Genomic DNA, 20,644 nt, shown 5'->3' on the forward strand with positions numbered 1-20,644 from the left:
TTTGGAGAGCAGTGATTTCCTCCATGGTGTTCTTCCATGTATGTTCACTGTTTTTCTTGTAGTGGAGACATGAACAGAACAGATACTTTAGCAAATTCTAGAGATTTCTGCAGGTCTTTTTCTGTTACCCTTGGGTTCTTTGTCACCCCCTTCAGCATCGCACGTTGTGATCTTGGTGTGATATTTCCAGGGAGAGTAGCAACAGTACTAAATTTCCTCCATTCCTAGACAATTTCTATTTCTGTGGACCGATGAACACTCAGGTATTTAGAAATGCTTTAGTAGCCTTTTCCAGTTTTATGCACCTGTACAATTCTTCTAAGGTCCTCTGAAGGTTGTTTTGATCGAGACATGGTGCAGATAAATAGATCTTTCTTGAGAACAGCAGGCTCAGTCAGTAACCATTGTGTGTCCTTTTTTATAGGGCAGAGTACCTCCACAACCAACACTTACAATCTCACCTCATGGATTGGAACACCTGCCTCCAAATAGCTTTTGTAGAAGGCATTACCCCAGATGTTTACATACTTCTTCCAAAAAATACATGTAATATTGAATGATTTTTCTCAAATAAATGAACAATCATAATGGTTGTGTTATTTATTTAATTGGTTTCACTTTTACAGTATCTGGTTTTCGGGCGCGTGAAGATCTGATCACGTTTTAGGTTATATTTATGCGGAAATAGAGAAAATTCTACAGGGTTCACAAACTTTCTAGCACCACTTTATGTTAAATCATTGTAGGAGAGTCTGTTGTCCAATTTTGTTGGACCAGGATCACTATTGTACAGTGACCTCGTATGAACAAAATTGGCATCTTCTAATCAGGACTCGGCGTGGAAACAAGTTATCCTCAGCCCGAGGAACTGCCAAAAGGGTCTTTCCCTTTAAGAACCAGTCATCTCCTTCCCTTTAAGAGGGCGGAGCCGACGTGACGCGACGATCACGTGGTGGAACTGGCATGGCGGCGGCCATCGGGGTTCGGCGATGCTTCGGAAGGGCCATGAGGGCCGCCCGTTGGTGCGTGTCCCGGCGGCCGGAGTCGCGGTTCTGCTTGGCTCAGCACCAAGCCTTCCACCTCCGGCCGTGTGAGTTCGACGGAAAGGCGGACCATACAGGTGGGCACTTACCCCTCTCAGATTGGGGGGGGGGGGTGGGGGAGCGGTGACCGGCGGGAAGAAGCGGGAGCTGGAAGGGGAGGGGAAGGTGTGTATTATAGTATCCCTGTGTGGAAGGTAGGCGGAACAGATTATTAATGTCATTGGTGTCATGTTTGACTGAGGTGATCTTCAGAATGCCCATCACTGACCGTCTCTTTGACTGGCACAGCATTGCTGTCTCCGACCCTGCCTGACCTCCCATCAACTAAATCTAGGTCTCCCCTGGAATGCAATTCTGACTGCCTGCCCGGTTACTGCCACTGCTTTTAAAACGTATACATGCACAAATTAATAACTTGGCAGAATCCATTCACAATCAGATCTCCCCTGAATATTATTCAGAAGGTTCCTTGCAGCATTTGGGTGATATCAGCAGTACTTATTATTTAAAAATGTCTTTCATTACTACTTTTCATTGTTAACATGTCCTCTGAGTTACAATACAAAATCATTTCCAAACACCAATCACAAATTGCTTTCCATAGATGTTGCCTGACCAGTTAGGCATTTTATTTATTTACTGAGGTACAGCTTCTGGTCCTTGGCGCTGTGCCGCCCAGCAACTCCCGATTTAACCCTAGGGTAATCATGGGACAAACAGCAACAACCAATTAAGCTACTGACCATACATCTTACATGGAAGAAAAGCAGAGCACTCAGAGAAACCTCATGCATTCGCTGGCACTGTTTTTCAAAATTAATTTCAAATTCTCAGCATCTGAAACTTTTGGATTTAATTTTGGATCAAACCCCCTTCAGAATTTATATATTTCAGATTTGTTATGACACAGAAGGAACCCTCTGGGTCTATCCCAGCTCTCAACAGAGCAATACAATTATTCCTATTCCTGATGAAGGGTCTTTGACCTGAACAACTAAGCTTGGCTCTTTTCAGTGGTAGATAAAGAGTCTACACACTGATCGGTTAAGGATTGCAGATTTTCTTGCCGAAGGATGCTGATCCATTTTTTTTTACTAGTACTGTACTGATATTATTTTCTCATTTCAGACTCGTTTGATTAATTAAATTAAAATGTGTTAGCTTCATGAGAGAATGTGAGCTGTTTCTCTGGATCACTACTCCAGTAATTTAGTTAATATATTACTTTACCATGTGGACTAATAAAATGACAGGCTGAAAGTGTTCTTATGGATTGAAATGGATTAAATATCCTGATTTTAATTTACTCAGCTATACTATAGAAGTAAGCCATTTACCTGAGGTTTAATTGCTTCCCAAGTTGTTGTGAACTGGCAGATGGGTGACTTCAGTGTGACATTGAGTAGTCTTGGCTTAAACACATCGACCCCTCTTTTTGTTTCCAGATGTCTCTCAGTGTGAGGATTCAAATCAGAAACCTGAGAATTCTGCCGCTGTGTAAGTACAGAAACCCAGCATGTTTGCTGTTGTGTGCTGGGGCAGTAGGCTGAGGGTAGCAGACACCAACAGAATCAACAAACTCATTCGTAAAGCTGGTGATGTTGTGGGGATGGAACTGGACTCTCTGACGGTGGCGTCTGAAAAAAGGATGCTGTCCAAGTTGCATGCCATCTTGGACAATGTCTCCCATCCACTACATAATGTACTGGTTGGGCACAGGAGTACATTCAGCCAGAGACTCATTCCATCGAGATGCAACACTGAGCGTCATAGGAGGTCATTCCTGCCTGTGGCCATCAAACTTTACAACTCCTCCCTTGGAGGGTCAGACACCCTGAGCCAATAGGCTGGTCCTGGACTTATTTCCTGGCATAATTTACATATTATTATTTAACTATTTATGGTTTTATATTGCTATATTTATACTCTATTCTTGGTTGGTGCAACTGTAACAAAACCCAATTTCCCTCGGGATCAATAAAGTATGACTATGACAATGACATTGGGGCGCCAGCATTCTGCACTGCCATCAGTTCAGTTCAGTTCCTTGTCCACCTCCTGAATGTGCTTCATCATGCTGAGTTGTGCACTTCCTTGTGATGTCGATCTGCAGACTAACGATGAGCTCATCATAATTCCCAGTGGTGAAGTCACACTGAAGTACAAAGTTCAAAGTAAATTTCATTATCAGAATCTATATACAGTTGCCAGAAAAAGTTAGTGAATTCTTTGTAATTACCTGGTTTTCTGCATTAATTGCTCATAAAATGTAAACATAGATATTCACAGCACATTACAGGCCCTTCGGCCCACAGTGTTGTGCCGACCACGTAACCTACTCCAGACACTGCCTGGAATTTCCCTAGTGCATAGCCCTCTATTTTTTTAAGCTCCATGTACCTATTTAAGAGTCTCTTAAAAGACCCTGTTGTATCTGCTTCCACCACTGCTGCCAGCAGTGCATTCCACGCACCCACCACTGTCTGTGTGAAAAACCTACCCCTGACATCCCCTCTGTAACTACTTCCAACTACCTTAAAATAATGCCCCCTCGTGTTAGCCATGTGGTCTGGCTGTCATCTATGTCACGATAATAGATAAACACAATCTGCCTAAACTAATAACATTCAGTTGCACTTCTCATCAACACTGAGCACACCATTTAACAGTCACAGTCTAGATTCAAAAAAGTATCTGAACCTCTGGGTTGATGCTTTCTACAATTTTTTTTGGGAGTTTAGGTGTTCAAATCAATGAGATGAGATTGGAGGTATGGGTTGTAGAGGTGCCCTGCCTTATAAAAAAAGTTGCACGAAGTCAGGTTACTTCTCAAGAAAGAACTGTTTACTTGCACTAAGCCTCAATCAGAACAACTTTCTGAGGACCTTAGAAGAGGAATTGTAGAAAGCTGGAAAAGGCTATAAAAACATTTCCAAAGACCTGAGTGTTCATCAGTCCACAGGAAGAGAAATTGTCTGCAAGCAGGGGAAATACAGTACTGTTGCTGCTCTCCCTGGGAGTGGGCGTCCTGTAAAGATCACACCAAGAGCACAAGGTGCAATGCTAAAGGAGGTGATGGCAAAAGACCTGCAGAAATTGCTAGAACTTGCCAAAGTATCTGTTCATGTGTCCACTGCAAGTGAAACACTGAACAAGAACGGTGCTCATGGAATGACACCACAGAGGAAACCACTGTTCTCCAAAAAAACAAAAATTGCTGCATATCTCAAGTTTGCAAACGACCACCTGGATGTTCCACAATGCTGCTGGGACAATATTCTGTGGACAGATGAGACAAAAGTTGAACTTGTTGACAGAAATGCACACCACCGCTATGTGTGGAGGAAATAAGGCACTGTACACCAACACCAAAACCTCATTCCAACTGTGAAGCATGGTGGAAGGAGCATCGTGGTTTGGGGCTGCTTTGCTGCCTCAGGGCCTGGACAGCTTGCAGTCATTGAGAGAACAATGAATTCAAATTTGTATTAAGATATTTTACAGGAGAATGTCAGGGTAGTGGTCCATCACCTGATGCTTAATAGAAGTTGGATGATGCAGCAAGACGATCACCTGAAACACAAGAGTAAATCAACAACAGAATGGTTTAAAAAGATGAAAATCCATGTTTTGGAATGGCCAGACCTTAACCCAATTGAGATGCTGTGGCTGTTCATGCGAGGTATCCCAGAAATATTGATGAACTGAAACAATTTTGAGTGGAGGAATGGTTTAAAACTCCCCCTCGCCGTTCTGCAAGTCTGATCAGCAGCTGCAGAAAACATTTGGTGGAGGTTATTGTTGCTGAAGGAGATTCTACCAGTTATTAAATACAAGGGTTCACGTACTGTTTTGAACCTAGACTGTGATTGTTTAAACGGTGTACTCTGTATTGATGAGAAGAAGTACAATTGTTTGTGTGTTATTAGTTTAGGCAGATTGTGTCTATAATGGCAGATGAAGATCAGACCACATTTTATGAGTAATTAATGCAGAAAACCAGGTAATTGCAGTGGGTTCACAAACTTTTTCTTTCAACTGTATGTCACCGTATACAACCCTGAAATTAATTTTCCTGCAGGCATATTTTGCAAATCCATAGAACCATAACTGTGAACAGGATCATTAGATGACAAACTGTGAAAGGACAAATGAGTGAGATTGACTCCCTTTGTTCTGGAACCTGATGGTTGTGGGGTCGTAACTGTTCTTTAACCTGGTAGTGCGAGTTCTCAGGCTCTTGTACTTTTTACCTGATGGCAGCAGTGGGAAAAGAGCGTGGCCTGGGTGGTGAAAATCTCTGATGATGGATGCTGCTTTCCTACAGCAACGTTTCATGTAGATGTGCTCAGTGGTTGGGAGGGCTTTACCCTTGCTGTACTGGGCTGAATCCCCTACCTTTTGTAGGATTTTGTGTTCAAAGGCATTGGTGTTTCCGTACCAGGCCGTGATGCAGCTCAGCAACAGGGCATGATATGGAACATAACCAGGCTTCTAACCTTCTGTGAGTTTGCAGTGCGGACACGTGGCTGTGGAAGTGACTTCTGAGAGAAAGCGTTTGTCACAGCCACAGCTACGATCGCAGGCGCTCGATGAAACTCGTGGAATCTGTCACCCATTAGGAATTCATCTTCAGGAGAAAATTGACAAGTGTTAACTGTAATGGGCAGATATATAAATGTAGGGACTTCTTTCAGAGAAGGCAGGAATTGAACTTTGCCGCCCCGAGCTGTGATAACTGCAACGCTTCCGTGGCACCTCATGAGTTAACTTTGACCATGAATAAATACTGATAATTACAGGCCGTCTTCCTCCTTGTTTCAGAGTAAATGTAACTTTCATCGACCGATCGGGGCAGAGAATACCTGTGAGGGGGAAAGTAGGAGACAATATTCTCTACTTAGCGCAAAATCATGGGATTGATCTGGAAGGCAAGTATTTATTGGAGAAAACTCTAAATTCTTAACTTGTGCAGTTTCTTCAAAGACATTGATACATTGACCTAGTGACATTGGTTGAGGGGGGAATATTGCTCAGAGAACCAGACTGAACTCTTCTAATAATGATGGGGGATCTTTTGTCCCTACCTGAGTGGGAAAGGATAGACCTTTGCTTCAACATCCATCCAAAAAGAAACTCGAGAGTCCTGCCCTGGGTTAGTCAGCCCAGCTTTTTGTAAAGTCTCTGGAGTGTGACTTGAGCTCCTTACTTTGGTGAGAATGGCTCCCACTGAACTTCAGATGGTAGTCTCAATGAAGCACGTACTAATCTTCAATTTGGTATGCAGATTGGGTGACCACTTCGCTAAGCACCTTGGCAAAAAGCAGGATTTCTTGGAGGTCAATCATTTTAATTCCAATTTCCATTTCAACATGTCAGTCCATGGCCGCCTCTACTGCTACGATGGGGCGCCTCTCAGATTGAAAGAGCTACACGTCATTCTCTCCGGGTAGCCTCCAACCTGATGGCATGAAGATCGGTTTTTCTAGCTTCCAGTAATTTTTCCTCTTCCCCTTTCACTCTTCTTTCATTCCCCACTCTGGCTGCCCTCTCTCCTCTCCTGCCTAACTCCTCTCCCTGGTGCTTCTCCTTCACCTTCTCCCATGGTCCATTCACCTCTCCTCTCCAATTCCTTCGACTCCAGCCCTTTACCTTTTCCACCTATCACCTCCCTGCTTCATACTTTCTTTGCCAACCATCTGACTTTACCAATCACCTTTTTCAGCTTTTACTCCTTCCCCCTTATTCTGGCTTCTCCCCCTTTCTTTCCAATCCTGAAGACTATAGGCCATTAGGCCATTCAGTCCATTAAGTCTGCTCTGCCATTTCATCATGGCTGATCCTGGATCTCACTCAATCCCATGCACCTGTCTTGTCGCCATATCCTTTGATGCCCTGACCAATTAGGAAATGATCAACTTCTGCTTTAAGTATACCCACAGACTTGGACTCCACTGCAGTCTGTGGCAGAATATTCCACAGATTCACTACTGTCTGGCTAAAAAAAATTCCTTTCTGAGATACAGTATGGGGCCCAAAACTTGCCAATATTGCAACTGCGGCCTGACTAGTATCTTATAAAGCATCAGCATTATCTCCTTGCTTTTATATTCTATTCCCCTTGAAATAAATGCCAACATTGCATTTGCCTTCTGGGAGTCTTGTATGAGGACTCCTAGGTCCCTCTGCACCTCTTGATGTTTGAACCTTCTCTCCATTTTGATAACACTCGGCACTATTGTTCCTTTTTCCAAAATGCATTATCCTACATTTCCCAATGCTGTATTCCGTCTTCCATTTTTATTTCCCCCATTCTTTCAATTTGTCCAGGTCCTGCCGCAATGGCGTTGCTTCCTCAGCACTACCTACCCCTCCGCCTAGCTGCGTATGGTCCGCAAACTTTGCCACAAAGCCAAAAAAGGGTCTTGACTCAAAAGTCGACTGTTTATTCATTTCTATTGATGCTCCCTGGCCTGCTGAGTTCCTCCAGCATTTTGTGTGTGTTGCTCTGGATTTCCAGCATCTGCAGAATCTTTTGTGTTACTAATCTTCAGTATACTTTCTTTACTCAAATTCTTTCACACTTTGCTAAAAGCGTTATGATATACCTGATCTGAATTTCCCCACACTTACCCAATAGAGGTAGTTATTAAACAGTTATGTGCAGGCAATTTATGTGAAATATGCTTCCACAACAAGGTTTGGTTAACATAGGGCATTGAACAGTACAAGCCTTGCAGCCCATTAAACTGAATTTAATATCCACCTAACCCTTTCCTCCCACATAGCCCTACATTTTTCTTTTAATCCATGTACCTTTCTAAGAGTCTTTTAAATGCCATTAATGCATTGGCCTCTACCACCACCACGGGCAGTGCATGACAGTCACTCTCTGTAAAAGAAACCTGCTTCTGCCATCTCCCCTGTACGTTCCTCCAATCACCTTAAAATTATGCCGTCTGATATCAGCCATTGGGGAAAAAGGCTCTGCCTGTCTGCTCTATTTATCCGTCTTATCGTCTTGTACACCTCCATCAAGTCACCTCTCATCCTCCTTCACTCCAAAGAGAAAAGCCCAAAGCTCAGACAACCTGTCCTCATAAGTCATGTCCACTAATCCAGGCAGCATCCTGGTACATCTCTCTGCACTCTCTAAAGCTTCCATATCCTTCTGTAATGAGGCAACCAGAACTGAACGTAATACTCCCAAGTGTGGTCTAACCAGAGTTTTATAGAGCTGCAGCGTTACCTCATTGTTCATGACCTCAATCCTCCAACTAATGAAGGCCAACACACCATACACATTCTCATCAACTTGCACAGCAGCTTTGAGGGCTATATAGACATGGATGCTGAGATCCCCCTGTTCCTTCACGGGAAGATGAAATACTCCCTGGAATTCTTGTAATCTCTCATTCCTCTAAATTCTGGTGTGAGGGTCAATGTTGTCCTTCCCTGGAGGTAACGGTGAGGAAAGCACAGTCTAACTCATCCTGCTGGCAGATGTGCCCTGTTATCTTCTGGAAGAATACAAATACGTTGTCTCGCATGTCCTTACAAGGTGAGCTTCAGGCCGCTAAATATGCTGCTGTGTAGATAGCGGATTCGATCTGCATCCCAGTATAACGTTACTGTAATCACGCCAGTTCAGGAGCTGACAGTGGGTGCTGCTTCTCACCCATGCACTGAACGTCTGCCCTCTGATAAATCTTTTCAATGAATGTACTGCCTGTGACTACTCATCAGTCATCAGTAATCGTGTGTGTGTGTGTGTGTGAGAGAGAGAGAGAGAGACTACATGATGTCTGTGAGCTGTCCCTTGCCCCTCTTCCTCCCAACATCCCAAAACAAGAGATTCTGCAAATGCTGAAAATCTGGAGAAATTCAGCAAGTCAGGTTTCATCTATAAAGAGAAATAAACAGTCGTTATTTCGGGCTGAGACCCTTCATCAGGACTTCGAGGGGAAGGGGGTAAGAAGTCAGGGGTGGAGGAGAAGTAAAGCTGGCAGCTGATAGGTGAAAAAAAGGTGAGAGGTGGGTGGGGGAGGGGGCTTGAAGTAAGAAGCTGGGAGGTGATAGGTGGAAGAGGTAAAGTCTGAAGAGACGGAATCTGATTGGAGAGGAGAGTGGACCAAAGAAGAAGGGGAAGGAGGAGGGGACCCAGATGGAGGTGATGGGTGTGAAGGAAAAGAGAAGGGAGCCAATGTAATGTATCATTTGTTTTCCCTCTTAAGGTGCTTGTGAAGCTTCATTGGCATGTTCTACTTGCCACGTCTATGTAGATGAAGAGCATTTCGATAAACTCCCTGAACCAGTTGAAAGGTAAAAAAAAAATTTGTTATATCCACACTCTGCAGCATAGACACACTAACTTCCTAATTCATGATGTAACGTATTACAGCTTCCATTTTAAAAAAAAGTCTTCACAATTAGAATCACGGTGCAATATTTGCAGTATCTATGGAGGGGAATAAAGAGGCCCGAGAAATGGCTCTCTATGTGTCTCCATAGATGTTGCCTGACCTGCTGAGTTCCTCCAGCATTTTTGTTGGGTGTTACTCTGGGTTTCCAGCATCTGCAGAATCTCATGTGTTTACAGTATTTACAGTGTGTGGGGATAATGACACCCATCTACCAGTAGCTTTGAATGCTGGAATCCCAGTTTTGTGATCCCACTCCTTCCCAGTGGTGAAGTGTCACCCACACAGCCTGACTGTGTGGTTCAAGCTCCTCTAAAAATCAAAATGCATTACACAGGAAGGGAGCAGATAAACATATTATAAAGCCAATTCTAATACCTTAGATCTGGTTCTGAAGCGATATTTGAACGCCTCTGATAATGAACTCTCCTGATCCTGGTGAGTTCTTTCTGCTGTTTAGGTAGGGTTCTGATCTGGGTTACTTCCTGAACACGAGTCATTGTTAAGGGTGGCAGAGCACAGGTGGGCCCAAGGTGGTTGCCTGAGTAACTTCAGTTATGTTAATAGCCTCATTAATGGTTAATGTGCAGTTAATGGCCTCATTCACATGCTATATTTATATTTAGAACCGTGAACATAAAAACCCCTTTTTTCTTTCATCCATGTGCCTATGTAAGTGCCTATGTAAGTAAGCCGAGTTAGATATGGCCCTTGTGGCTACGGGGGTCAGGGGGTATGGAGGGAAGGCTGGGGCGGTGTTCTGAGTTGGATGATCAGCCATGATCATAATAAATGGCGGTGCAGGCTCGAAGGGCCGAATGGCCAACTCCTGCACCTATTTTCTATGTTTCTATGTAAGAGTCTGCTTCCACCGTCACCTATAGCAGTGCAATGCATGCACACATTACCCTCTGTGTGATTTAAATAAAAACACCTACCCCTGACATCCCCCCCACACTTTCCCCAAAATCAAGGGTTCCCCAGCCTTTTTTATGCCATGGACCCCAGGCTGGAAACCCCTCATATTAAAGTTATGTCCTCTCATATTGGCTATTTCTGTCTGGGAAAATGACTTTGGTCTTCCACTTTGTGCCACTATCATCTTTGCACCTCGATCAAATTAATTTAGTTATAATAAAAGCAGGCAAACAGTGATTAAGAGTTATGTAATCAACAAACATGTTGATTAACAGTAGTGAAGGAGACAAAACCCCTAGAATTCTGAAATGTACATACTAAAAGGTTTGGATAGAGTGGATCTGGAGAAGACATTTCCATCAGTAGAAGGGTCTAGGAACTGAGGGCACAGCCTCAGAATCAAGTGAACGTCCCTTTAAAACTGAGGTGAGGAGGAATTTCTTCAGCCAGAGAGTGGTGAATCTGTTGAATTCTTTGTCACTGAGGGCTGTGGAGGCCAAACCATTGTGTGTATCTGAGACAGAGGTTGATAAGTTCTTAATTCATAAGGGAGTAGATGGGAGAATGAGGTTGTAAGGAAAATAAGTTTTGATTCAATGGCAGAGCAGGCTCGATGGGCTGAAAGGGTTAATTCTGCTCCTGTATCTTGTGGTTGAAAAGCTGGGAAACAGTTATTTGACAGTAAGTCGATTTAACAGTAATGCAGAACATTAGCTCAATTTACATAGAATAGTACAGCACAGGCCCTTCGGCCCACGTTTTGTGCCGACCCTTAAACCCTGCCTCCCATATAACCGCCCGCCTTAAATTCCTCCATAAATTTTTAAATTTGGACTCCATATATCGGGCTCCATATACCTTATAAATTTAAAATAATTTGGAGGTAAATCAAAGCTGGTGTGTGTTTCTCCTAAAGCAAGAAAACATCACTGCTGCCTAGTGCATCCTCTTTGCTTTCAGTACAAAGAAGGGAGATCGAATACTTTCATTATGAATTGATTAGGGGAACGTGTAGGAGGTTCTGTGGATGAGAACAACATTCCTGGGTGGTATGTTGCCTCCAGGTGTCAGGACCAGCACCTATAGCATTCTGAAAGGCTAAGGTGAACAGCCAAAGGTTGTGACCCTCTTTGGTACCAATAAGGTGGACAGGAATGGTGACGAGGTCCTGTAAAGTGAGTTCAGAGAGTTGATTGCTAGGTTGAAGGATAGAACCTTCAGGACGGTGATCTCAGGATTGCTACCCATGCCACATGCTAGTGAGTCTAGAGATAGGAAGATAATATAGCTTAACACGTGGCTAAAGAAATGATGCAGGAGCAAGGCCTTCAGATTTTATATCATTGGGCTCTCTTCTAGGAAATGGAGCAGTTTGCTCCTGACGGGGGGAGGGACCAGTATCCTAGGCGGAAGGTTTGCTAGTGGGGTTAAACTAGAGTTGCAAGGGTGGTGGGAAGAGACAACGAATTCTACTGCAGTAAGAATGTAATTAAAATGTGATGATGAAACAGTCCGTTTCTCTCATCACGGAGGGTAGGAAGTTACGGCAAAATGCATCCAAAATATGGTCAGATATTTTGTGACAGTTTTACAGATGCACCAGAGTTTGCAAAGAGGGAAGACATTGAAATTAATGTGTTTGTTTCCAGGGAGGAAGACATGCTGGACATGGCACCTGTCCTACAGCTCAACTCCCGGCTGGGATGTCAGATCATCCTCACTGAAGAACTGGATGGCATGGAGTTAACGCTGCCTAAAATCACCAGGAACTTCTACGTGGATGGGCATGTGCCAAAACCCCACTGATGGGTGGGTGACCAAGGTACTCGGGGTGCTGAATGCCAGCTCATCCCAGCAACGCTGCCAATGCACAACGTGAGGACGGGTGGTGCCACCACCGCTACGCCAGAGTGAGTGGACATCAGGAGCCAGTGGAAAACTTGGACTGGAGAGAAGGTAGAGGACAGGCTACCTCAGGGAGGGGTGCATTCCTCTCGTTGGTCTCTGCTTCACCTTGTTGATGTGCCTTTGCTCAATGGATGACGGGATTTGAACGGAATAGTACATGCGGTCATTTTTGTCTGTCTTTGCCATGTGTTTTTCACTCTCTCTCTTCCCTCCTGTGTTTTTTTGGTCCGCCTAGTGTTCGTGTCCTCTGTATTGATCATTCAGTTAAACAGCTGTGGAATGCACATCTTTTACCTATATTCACCTCATTTATATTTTTTATCTGTTGTATTTTTGGATGACTCCCATGCGACGGTTGCAATTTCCTGCTCTCATTTCTACCTGTGGGGCTAGTAAAACAAGTTAACGCTGTGCATTAAAATATTTTTGAACTAGTCATATTTTAGTATGCTCCCCTAATGTTTTATTGATATGGCTTTGTGAATAACCCTTACATTTGTGCACATCTCTGTCTGTCGGCTAGTGCCTTGTCTCGGGCAGTTTGTGTTACTGGAACTGCACAAGTACAGACTCATCTTGTCGGTGTTTGATCAACACAGTCAGCGTCTAGACTACTGCAATTCGATAGACACGTCGATTACTTTAAATATCTGCTGCAGTAACTCAATGCAATGTTGTGATTTTGTTCCTGTTACTCTGAGTTGTATTATTTTTGTATGTTTGCAGATGTGGCAGGATCTTAAACATTGGGAATTAAACTTTGGGCACATTATTTTATAAATCACTTTGCGGGAGTTAAGTATCAACAATAAACGTAGACTCACCTTGTCACTCGTGTGAAACATGCCTGTCCTTGAATCTTGCCGAGGCTGAAATCAGCCTTTGCCGTCATTGATCGGTAAAGAGAAAGCTCTTGGTGTGGTCTCAGCATCTGAAATGTGGACACGGTCTCATCACATGTTATGCAGAGTTGGAATAATTGTGGGCAGAACAAAGAATAGCAGCCCCCATCAAACAGTAGAACAAAGCTAAAATGGGCCCGAGGTCTTTGGCTAATTTATCTGCAATGGGTAGTTATGAATTGTCAATGACACCTTCTGGGTAAAGTATGAGGAACTCGCTACCTGCCCCCCCCACCCCCAGGCTGTGGCCTGAGCCTACCACTGTTAATCTTCTCACACATGATGCACGGCCATACACCCTAAGTAATCATATTGTCAGGTTTGCTGATGATACGACAGTGGTGGGCCTCATCAACAACAATGAGTGAGACATCCTATAGAGAGAAGGTGGAAGAGCTCAAGGCCTGGTGACAGGCAAATAACCTCTTCCTTAATGTCAACAAGGCAAAGGAGCTGGTTACTGGCTGGAGGAGAACTTGCACGATGCACACCTCACTTTACGTCGGCGGCACAGCAGTGGAAACCGATCAGTTTCACACTCCTGGGACTGCACATCTCGTACAGCCTCTCATGGTCCCACAACACATCCTACACAGACAAGAAAGCTCACCAACACCACTGCTGGAGTATTCTGGAGTTATCTGGATTCATACCTGCTATACTCACATAAGAACCAGTTTTCCATGCTGAACATAAATTGCAAGCAGTAAATTAAAGATAAAAGCACAGGCTGGCCCACAGACTAAGATATGGTGTGCAAAATGGTGACCATGATATATTTGCATCTATATCAGCCAATTTTTAAAACAATGGGGTCATGTTAATTGGGCCTGCGTCAAACCAGGCAACATGGCTGAGTTATTTGCACCATTGTGACTTGAATTCAAGCTGGCAGACTAGGCTGATGATGTCATTCAGCATATCAAACACGGTCACAGGTACAGTTGTGGTCAATAGCTGATCTATTGTGTGCGCAGAATGTCAGCTCCCACAGGCACTCATCTTGGGCATCTGGCTCTCTGTTTTTAGAATATCTGTGTCAATTAGTTTGTCCCAACAGGGCTTTTTGAACATTCAGAGGCATCTCCCACTGTAGATATGTAACTCAAAGGAAACATTGTCGACCCAAAGTATTGAAATAAATGATATTGTAACTATTGAAATTGTATTGAATCACCTTTGACCTTAAGGGCATAAAAATGAGTTTGTGACACTCTACTGAGAGGGTGTATAGAGGAGTGCCTGCTTGTTATGATGAATAAAGACTTGTATAGCACCAGCTTCAGTATCTCACGGGGTGATTTTGATCACAGTCACAACAGCCTCTACTTTCTGAGGAGGCTGAAGAGAGCTAGACAATGCACATCAATAGTCATGACCCTCTACAGCTGCGCAGTAGAGAGCATCCGCAGTGTATTGTACAGAAACTGCACTGCCGTGGACAGGAAGGCTCTGCAAAGGTTAGTCAAAACTGCCCAACGCGTCCTGTCTTCCCACCATCGAGGACAAAAATACAGGAAGAAGCTGTAAAAAGGCCAGCAATGGCATGAAGGGATCTCAGCCTTTGGACTGTGTGTCCCATTTGCATCCAGGAGGAGCCAAGCAGCATTCCTGCCAGGACCACCAGACTCAAAAACAGCTACTTTCCCCAAGCAGTAAGGATAATAAATACTTACACCCACTAACCCCACCATAACCCCAAGCATCACTAGTTAATCGTTTCCTGTCAAAGTCACCTTATCTGCACACTCCTGAACCTAGCGTCACTTTATGCACATACAATTTATGTATATAGGCTATCTTACGTATTTGTATTTCTTGTGTTTTTATTATTGTATTCTTTATCTTATTGTGTTTTTTAATTTGTTCTGCATCGGATCTGAAGTAACAATTATTTCGTGCTCCTTTCCACCTGTGTGCTGAAAATAATATTAAACCATCTTGAATCACGAAGAGCTCCATTACTCCGGACCGGTGGGGGGCGCTACGGTTCCCGGCCGACGGCGGGGCTCTGTGGATCCGAGCCGGCTGGCGGCGCAGTTCAGGGAGGCCGGCGGCGGGGCGGGATTTGGGCCCTTCTCCGGAAGGCGGATGTTGTCGTCCACTTTGTGTCTCCGGCTGAAAATGGCTGCGGTGTTATTCGAAAATGCGACGCTGAACTCGCTGCCCGAGAACGTGCTAGTGGAGATCCTGTCCTACTTGTCCACCCGGGACCTGCTCCGCATCAGCAGGTACTGAGCTGGCGGGGCCGAGCGGGAGCTGGCGGTGGAAGTAGGAGATGTGGGTCCGCCCGGAATGGGGGTGCGGAGGAAGGGAGGGGGCGAGAGAGACAGAGGAGGGGGGGGTGAGAGGCCTAGTTTCCCTCATTCCTGAGGGAAGGGAAGGCAGGGTGGTAGCTGTCAGGGCTAGTGCACCAGGGAAGGTTGGAGGAAGGGGGAATGGAGGTGGGTGTCGGGGCAGGAAATAGAGCCGCCGCCGGGAAGGTGGGAGGGGGCGGGCGGCTGGAGGAGTTGCGACAGGCCCCGTCCGTGAGAGTTGGGGTTGGTTGGTGGTGCGCCCGATGCAGAGGTAGCTCCCACGGGGAGATGGGGGGAAACCGGCTTGCTGGGGGGTGGGGGAGTCACGTCAAGGGTGAGGAGAAAGAGAAGTCGTCCAGATCAGATTGGGGAAGGAGACACCGGCTGGCAGAGAACAGTAAAGTGGTAGCTTGTTTCCAATGCGGGTGAGGTGTAAAGACCGGTTTGCCCATGAGAGAGGAAAAACATTACCAGAGTGTACTGGTTTGGGGGGAGGGGGTTGACCACGTCTCATCCCCCTGTAGAAGGTAAAGATCTTTTGGGAGGGGAGAAAAGTGTTACAAATATGGCAGTCAGGGTAGAGACAGGAGCTATGGAGTGGAGAGTCTGGCCCAATCCTCTAGCGAATGTAAAGACTGGGGCATCAAACCTGCCTCCTCATGAACAAGGATGATGGAGAATTAAGTAAGTGAACCCCCAGGAGAAGATAGGTGGTTGGGGCTGGTACTGAGTGTTTAGATCTTGGTTGTGGGAAGGACAACTGGGAAGTTGCTGGGAAGTGGGATGAAGGTGGACAGTGTTAACCTTGGGTCTAGGATATATCTCCTGACCTAGCTAGGAATAAATTGGGATTTTAACTTCAAGACAGTCTGATTGTGATGAGTAATTTAGGAGAGATCTTTATGTTTCCTCAGAGTTTGCAAAAGATGGAGAAGATTAGCTTATGACAAAGGACTCTGGAAAGATGTTAATTTAACCCCATACAAGGTAAGGTATTTATTTCTATAAAACTTTGGCATTGAAATTTTGTGTAAGAAATTTTGAGAGAAATAATTTGTAGGTTTGCTGAATGGTTCAGTAGTGAAAGGAGGCTACCAAATTTAAAAGATTTCATGCAGTGTCCAAGTTAAGGGGTTATTTTGCAGTATGCAAACATCATTGTAAATATAATTGCAGCACCTTTTAAACGTCATATCATGTCTCATTGCCCGAATGATGAAGTGCTTTTTAGCTTCATCTTGAACAGTCTGGGTTCCCTGATCCCAGAAAATACTTTCCCGATACTGGCCCAATCAAGGCAGCCCTCAGATGCCCAGGGCCGACACTGCATGTAACAATCGAGAAAATGTTGGTGTCTCATCAGTCAGCGTGTCTGTTGTGTGATTACTTGTGATTTGATTCTGTTCTTTCAGGTAAACTCAAGGATACTCTGGCACCTGGTCAGACATTACCTGGGTGGAACTCTGAGGACCCTGAGAATCAAAGGTGTCCTCCACTCTGTCAAGAAGAATGAGTCACTAACTGAAGCCTTGCTGTTGGAGATCGGAAAACGCTGTCCCAACCTGACTGAGCTGCGGCTGATTGAAATGAACCTGCGGGGCATTAATTATGAATGCCTGCCCCCTTCGCTGCTCAGCCTGGAGCTGACACATTGCGAGATTCCCTTGCACTGGTTCAGGGCTGCGGCTGCTGCCAATGGGACCCGTGTGCCGCCTCGCATCAAGAACCTGGAAGTGGACAATGTCCCCAACTTCTCAGACCAGCACCTGCAGAACCTTGCGTCCCGTACAGCACTGAAGGTACTGATCCTGTCGGGCACGTACAGAGTCACTGACTCGGGCATCGAGAAGTCAGCTGAGTGCCTGTCTGAGGTAGTCCACCTCAAGCTTCACGGCTGCAACATCTCCGACGAGTCACTGCGCCACATCGCTCGGCATCTGACACAGCTCCGCACTTTGGACCTCACGAACTTCTGTTCTATGACCGACGCGGGCCTGGCCTGTCTCGGTGACCTGCGCTCACTGCAGTCCCTCTGCTTCGAGTACTGTGACCAGATCACTGTTGAGAAGCTCTTGGCCGTCTGCACCGGCCTTCCATCCCTGGCAAAACTCAACCTGAATGGGAATCCCTACTCCGAGGGGGACCTGCAGAGAATCCGACAGAGCTTGCCGAACTGCACCGTTACCAACGATTTCCCTGCCATAGATTCTGTGCCTAAGTTTTAACCGCGGGTTGTATTTTTCACCCTGGTAGTGCTTTGGCTTTGTCGGGAGGATTGGGAGCTTGCCAACTGCACTACACAACCTGAGCTGTTCTTTATTCTCTTGCATGGATTTTGTGCGGTCGGTCAGGTCCCAAAAAGCATAGTGTTTGAATGGACAGAAGCTCGCTGCTGAACCACTCATCTCCCAGTCTGGTACCCGTGACACCTCTCTAGTGTGAGGGAGAGTTAGTACCCTGAACGAATAATGTGGGAGTTTAACTCGGAGTGGGTTCGGATGAGGCAGATAGAAACTGCTGAACAGGGGTGATCTAGGAAGCTGTTTGGTCGCTGACGTCAAGGCAAGCAGGACCTGGTGCTCACTGTGGCTCTGTCTTTCGGATTGTGTGCCAATGGTTTTGAGTTGCTGGGACTGCGGAAGCCAGCACAGAGCTGAGCACATTACAAGGAGGAAAAGCAGAGAGATGGAACGCGAACTGAATTACACTGCAAGATTGTCAGCAGCCAAATGCACAAACCCTGGACTGCTGTGCTGAGCAGTGGCGTGGGGGCTAATCAAATGGCTCACGGTTTGCCGGTGGCCCATGAAGAATACTTAAATTGTTCATTAAATGTCACACTCATTCAGCTGGTAACTTTATTTGAGAGCTCTGTTTGTGCATTTTGAAAAATAAACTTTATCATTTGTAACAATTTACATATTTCTCTATTTCCTGGTAACTGATGTCCCCTTTGATTGAGTGCATTGGCCATTTGTGGTTTATCCGTGAGAAATGCTTCCGAAATGTTTCTTTACATTGAGGATAATTTTAGGGCAGGATGGCTTGTTGCAAGGAGTGATTGAAGCAAAGTCAGTTACATAATTTAAGGTAGAGTTTAATATTTAAATAGGAGAGAGAGTGGGACAGTAGGACTTTACACCTGTGTGACAGGTTAGTGGTGTTGCAAAAACATCTGCCTCTGAATTTCTCTCTTCCGTCTATGGACTGATTACCCCCGAACCTGGCATGAGTTTCCACGTTCTAAATGTTGGTGCACAGCTCCAGCCCCTCTGTGCCTTAACTCACTTCTGTGCCATCTGCAGGTTACGGCAGAGTGTCGTAAGGCTTGATACTGAGAAGCTTGAACCCATTCTTTCTCGTGACCATCCATGTGCTCTGCTCTTTTGACACTGATGTTACTCTGCTCTGTAATGGTCCATACTGTACAGAAATAGATTCCACTTACTAATCTAATGTCCTCCTAATTCCCCACAGCATTCATTGTAATATTTAATGCCATCTTCTGCTACCTCTATCTCCCCTGGTTCTGCAAACATCTCGGAGCTGACCCACTCATTACCCCTTTCCCCCAAAGAACCATTACCAGCAGCCGGGGCAGAGTTGTGACCATGCTGTGGCCTTGAACCTGGTACCTCTCCCCCGCTTGTTTCCCTCACATCTGACAACACAGAGGACACCTGTGTCTCTTTGCTTATCACAATTGACTGAAACAAAATGGGAAAGCAAGAAAATAAAAACTATAAACAAGCCAGGTTAGCAAGTCACAAACAAGAAAACCTGCAGATGCTGGAAATCCGAAGCAACACACACAAAATGCTGGAGGAGCTCAGCAGGCCAGGCGGCATCTATGGATAGGAGTGAACGGTCGATATTTCGGGCTGAGACCCTTCTTGAGGATTGGAAAGGAAGGGGAGAAGTCAAAGTGAGAAAGGGGGGAGGGGGAGGGGAGGAAGAAGTACAAGGTGGTAGGTGATAGGTGAAACCGGGAGGGGGGCAGAGGGTGAAGTAAAGAGCTGGAAAGTTGGTGAGAGAGAGAGAGCAGGAGGGGGGGAAATCTGAGACGAGAGGATTGAAGGCCATGGAAGAAAGGGAAGGGATAGAGCACCAGAGGGAGTTTATGGGGAAGTGAATCTTTTGACAGAAAGACATGAGGGAAATGAAGAAGGTGAAAAGTATAATGAATTTTGGGGAATCTAATGCTGCTTCCTGCCTGTTCAGACCACTGCCAAAAGCAGCGTCTTCATTTTCCTGTTAATTTATTTCAATTTATATTTCAATTTACTGACTCAATCTGAACAGTATTAGGAAGGTTTTGCTTCAAAGACTTCACAATGTTTCAAGCTGTTACATGACACTGCTGCATTTGTTGAAGCAGTTTATTTTTGTTCTGGTACCTTGGTTTGTGGAGTGCTTTACAATTATGCAGTTCCTATGGTTACCAGTTTGTTTCTAGAGTTGTAATCTGTCTTGGTAAAAGCACCAGAGGAGAAATAAAGATTTCAATTTTATGCTTTGTCCATCTTTCATTTATGTTCGCCAGCCTTGCTAGCAATCCCACTCCAAGCTCCACCACAACCCCCAGTAGAGTTCAAGAATAGCCTTGCAGTGGTACAGGTCACACTCGAGACTGGAGTTCCGTTTATTTGTGCTTTCTGGTAAAGCATAAAACATAGTTTGATGAATAATATTACTTAAGAAATCAAAATCATTCAGATTCCATCCTGTCACTTGACATGAACAATTATATTTAATTAGTCTGAGTTTTAGTGTTTGAGAATGTAAATATACAGTGCCTTGAAAATGTATTCAGACCCCAGTCCTTTACGCACAGGTCGGTCAATTTAACTGAGAAGTTTTATTTGTGAATAACATGCTCCTCTTTTTACAGTAGAGGCCAGAAAAGGGGGAAATTGTAAACCACAAAAAACTAAAATTTCAAAAACTGAAATGTGAGTAGTTCAAAAGTATTCATCCCCCTTTCCTCAGTGCTTAGCTGAACCACTGATCGCAGCTATTACAGCCAGTTGTCTTTTTGAATAAGTCTATATTTGCTTTGCACAACATGATGAAGCAAGATTTGCCCATTCCTCCTTGCAAAATTGCTCATGCTATGCCGGGTTAGTTGGTGAGTGAAGACGGACAGCAATCTTGAG

The 20,644-nt window shown here is 44.9% G+C and overlaps 2 protein-coding genes across 2 annotated transcripts; both read left to right on the forward strand.

Annotated features, from left to right (window-relative positions):
* The first annotated feature begins 948 nt into the window (after window positions 1-948).
* Window positions 949-14,619, forward strand: fdx2 (ferredoxin 2). Its single transcript, XM_072248109.1, has 5 exons — window positions 949-1,120; window positions 2,489-2,540; window positions 5,868-5,974; window positions 9,278-9,365; window positions 12,031-14,619. Exons 1-5 carry the CDS (start codon window positions 964-966, stop codon window positions 12,185-12,187), a joined length of 561 nt encoding a protein of 186 aa, XP_072104210.1. The 5' UTR covers window positions 949-963; the 3' UTR covers window positions 12,188-14,619.
* Window positions 14,620-15,186: 567 nt separating this feature from the next.
* LOC140191016 (F-box/LRR-repeat protein 12-like) lies at window positions 15,187-18,406 on the forward strand. Its single transcript, XM_072248053.1, has 3 exons — window positions 15,187-15,422; window positions 16,403-16,475; window positions 16,901-18,406. The coding sequence occupies exons 1-3, from the start codon at window positions 15,283-15,285 to the stop codon at window positions 17,711-17,713; spliced, it is 1,026 nt and encodes a 341-aa protein (XP_072104154.1). The 5' UTR covers window positions 15,187-15,282; the 3' UTR covers window positions 17,714-18,406.
* Window positions 18,407-20,644: the final 2,238 nt, after the last annotated feature.

This window comes from Mobula birostris, chromosome 32, assembly GCF_030028105.1.
Source record: "Mobula birostris isolate sMobBir1 chromosome 32, sMobBir1.hap1, whole genome shotgun sequence".
NCBI classification, from domain to species: domain Eukaryota; kingdom Metazoa; phylum Chordata; class Chondrichthyes; order Myliobatiformes; family Myliobatidae; genus Mobula; species Mobula birostris.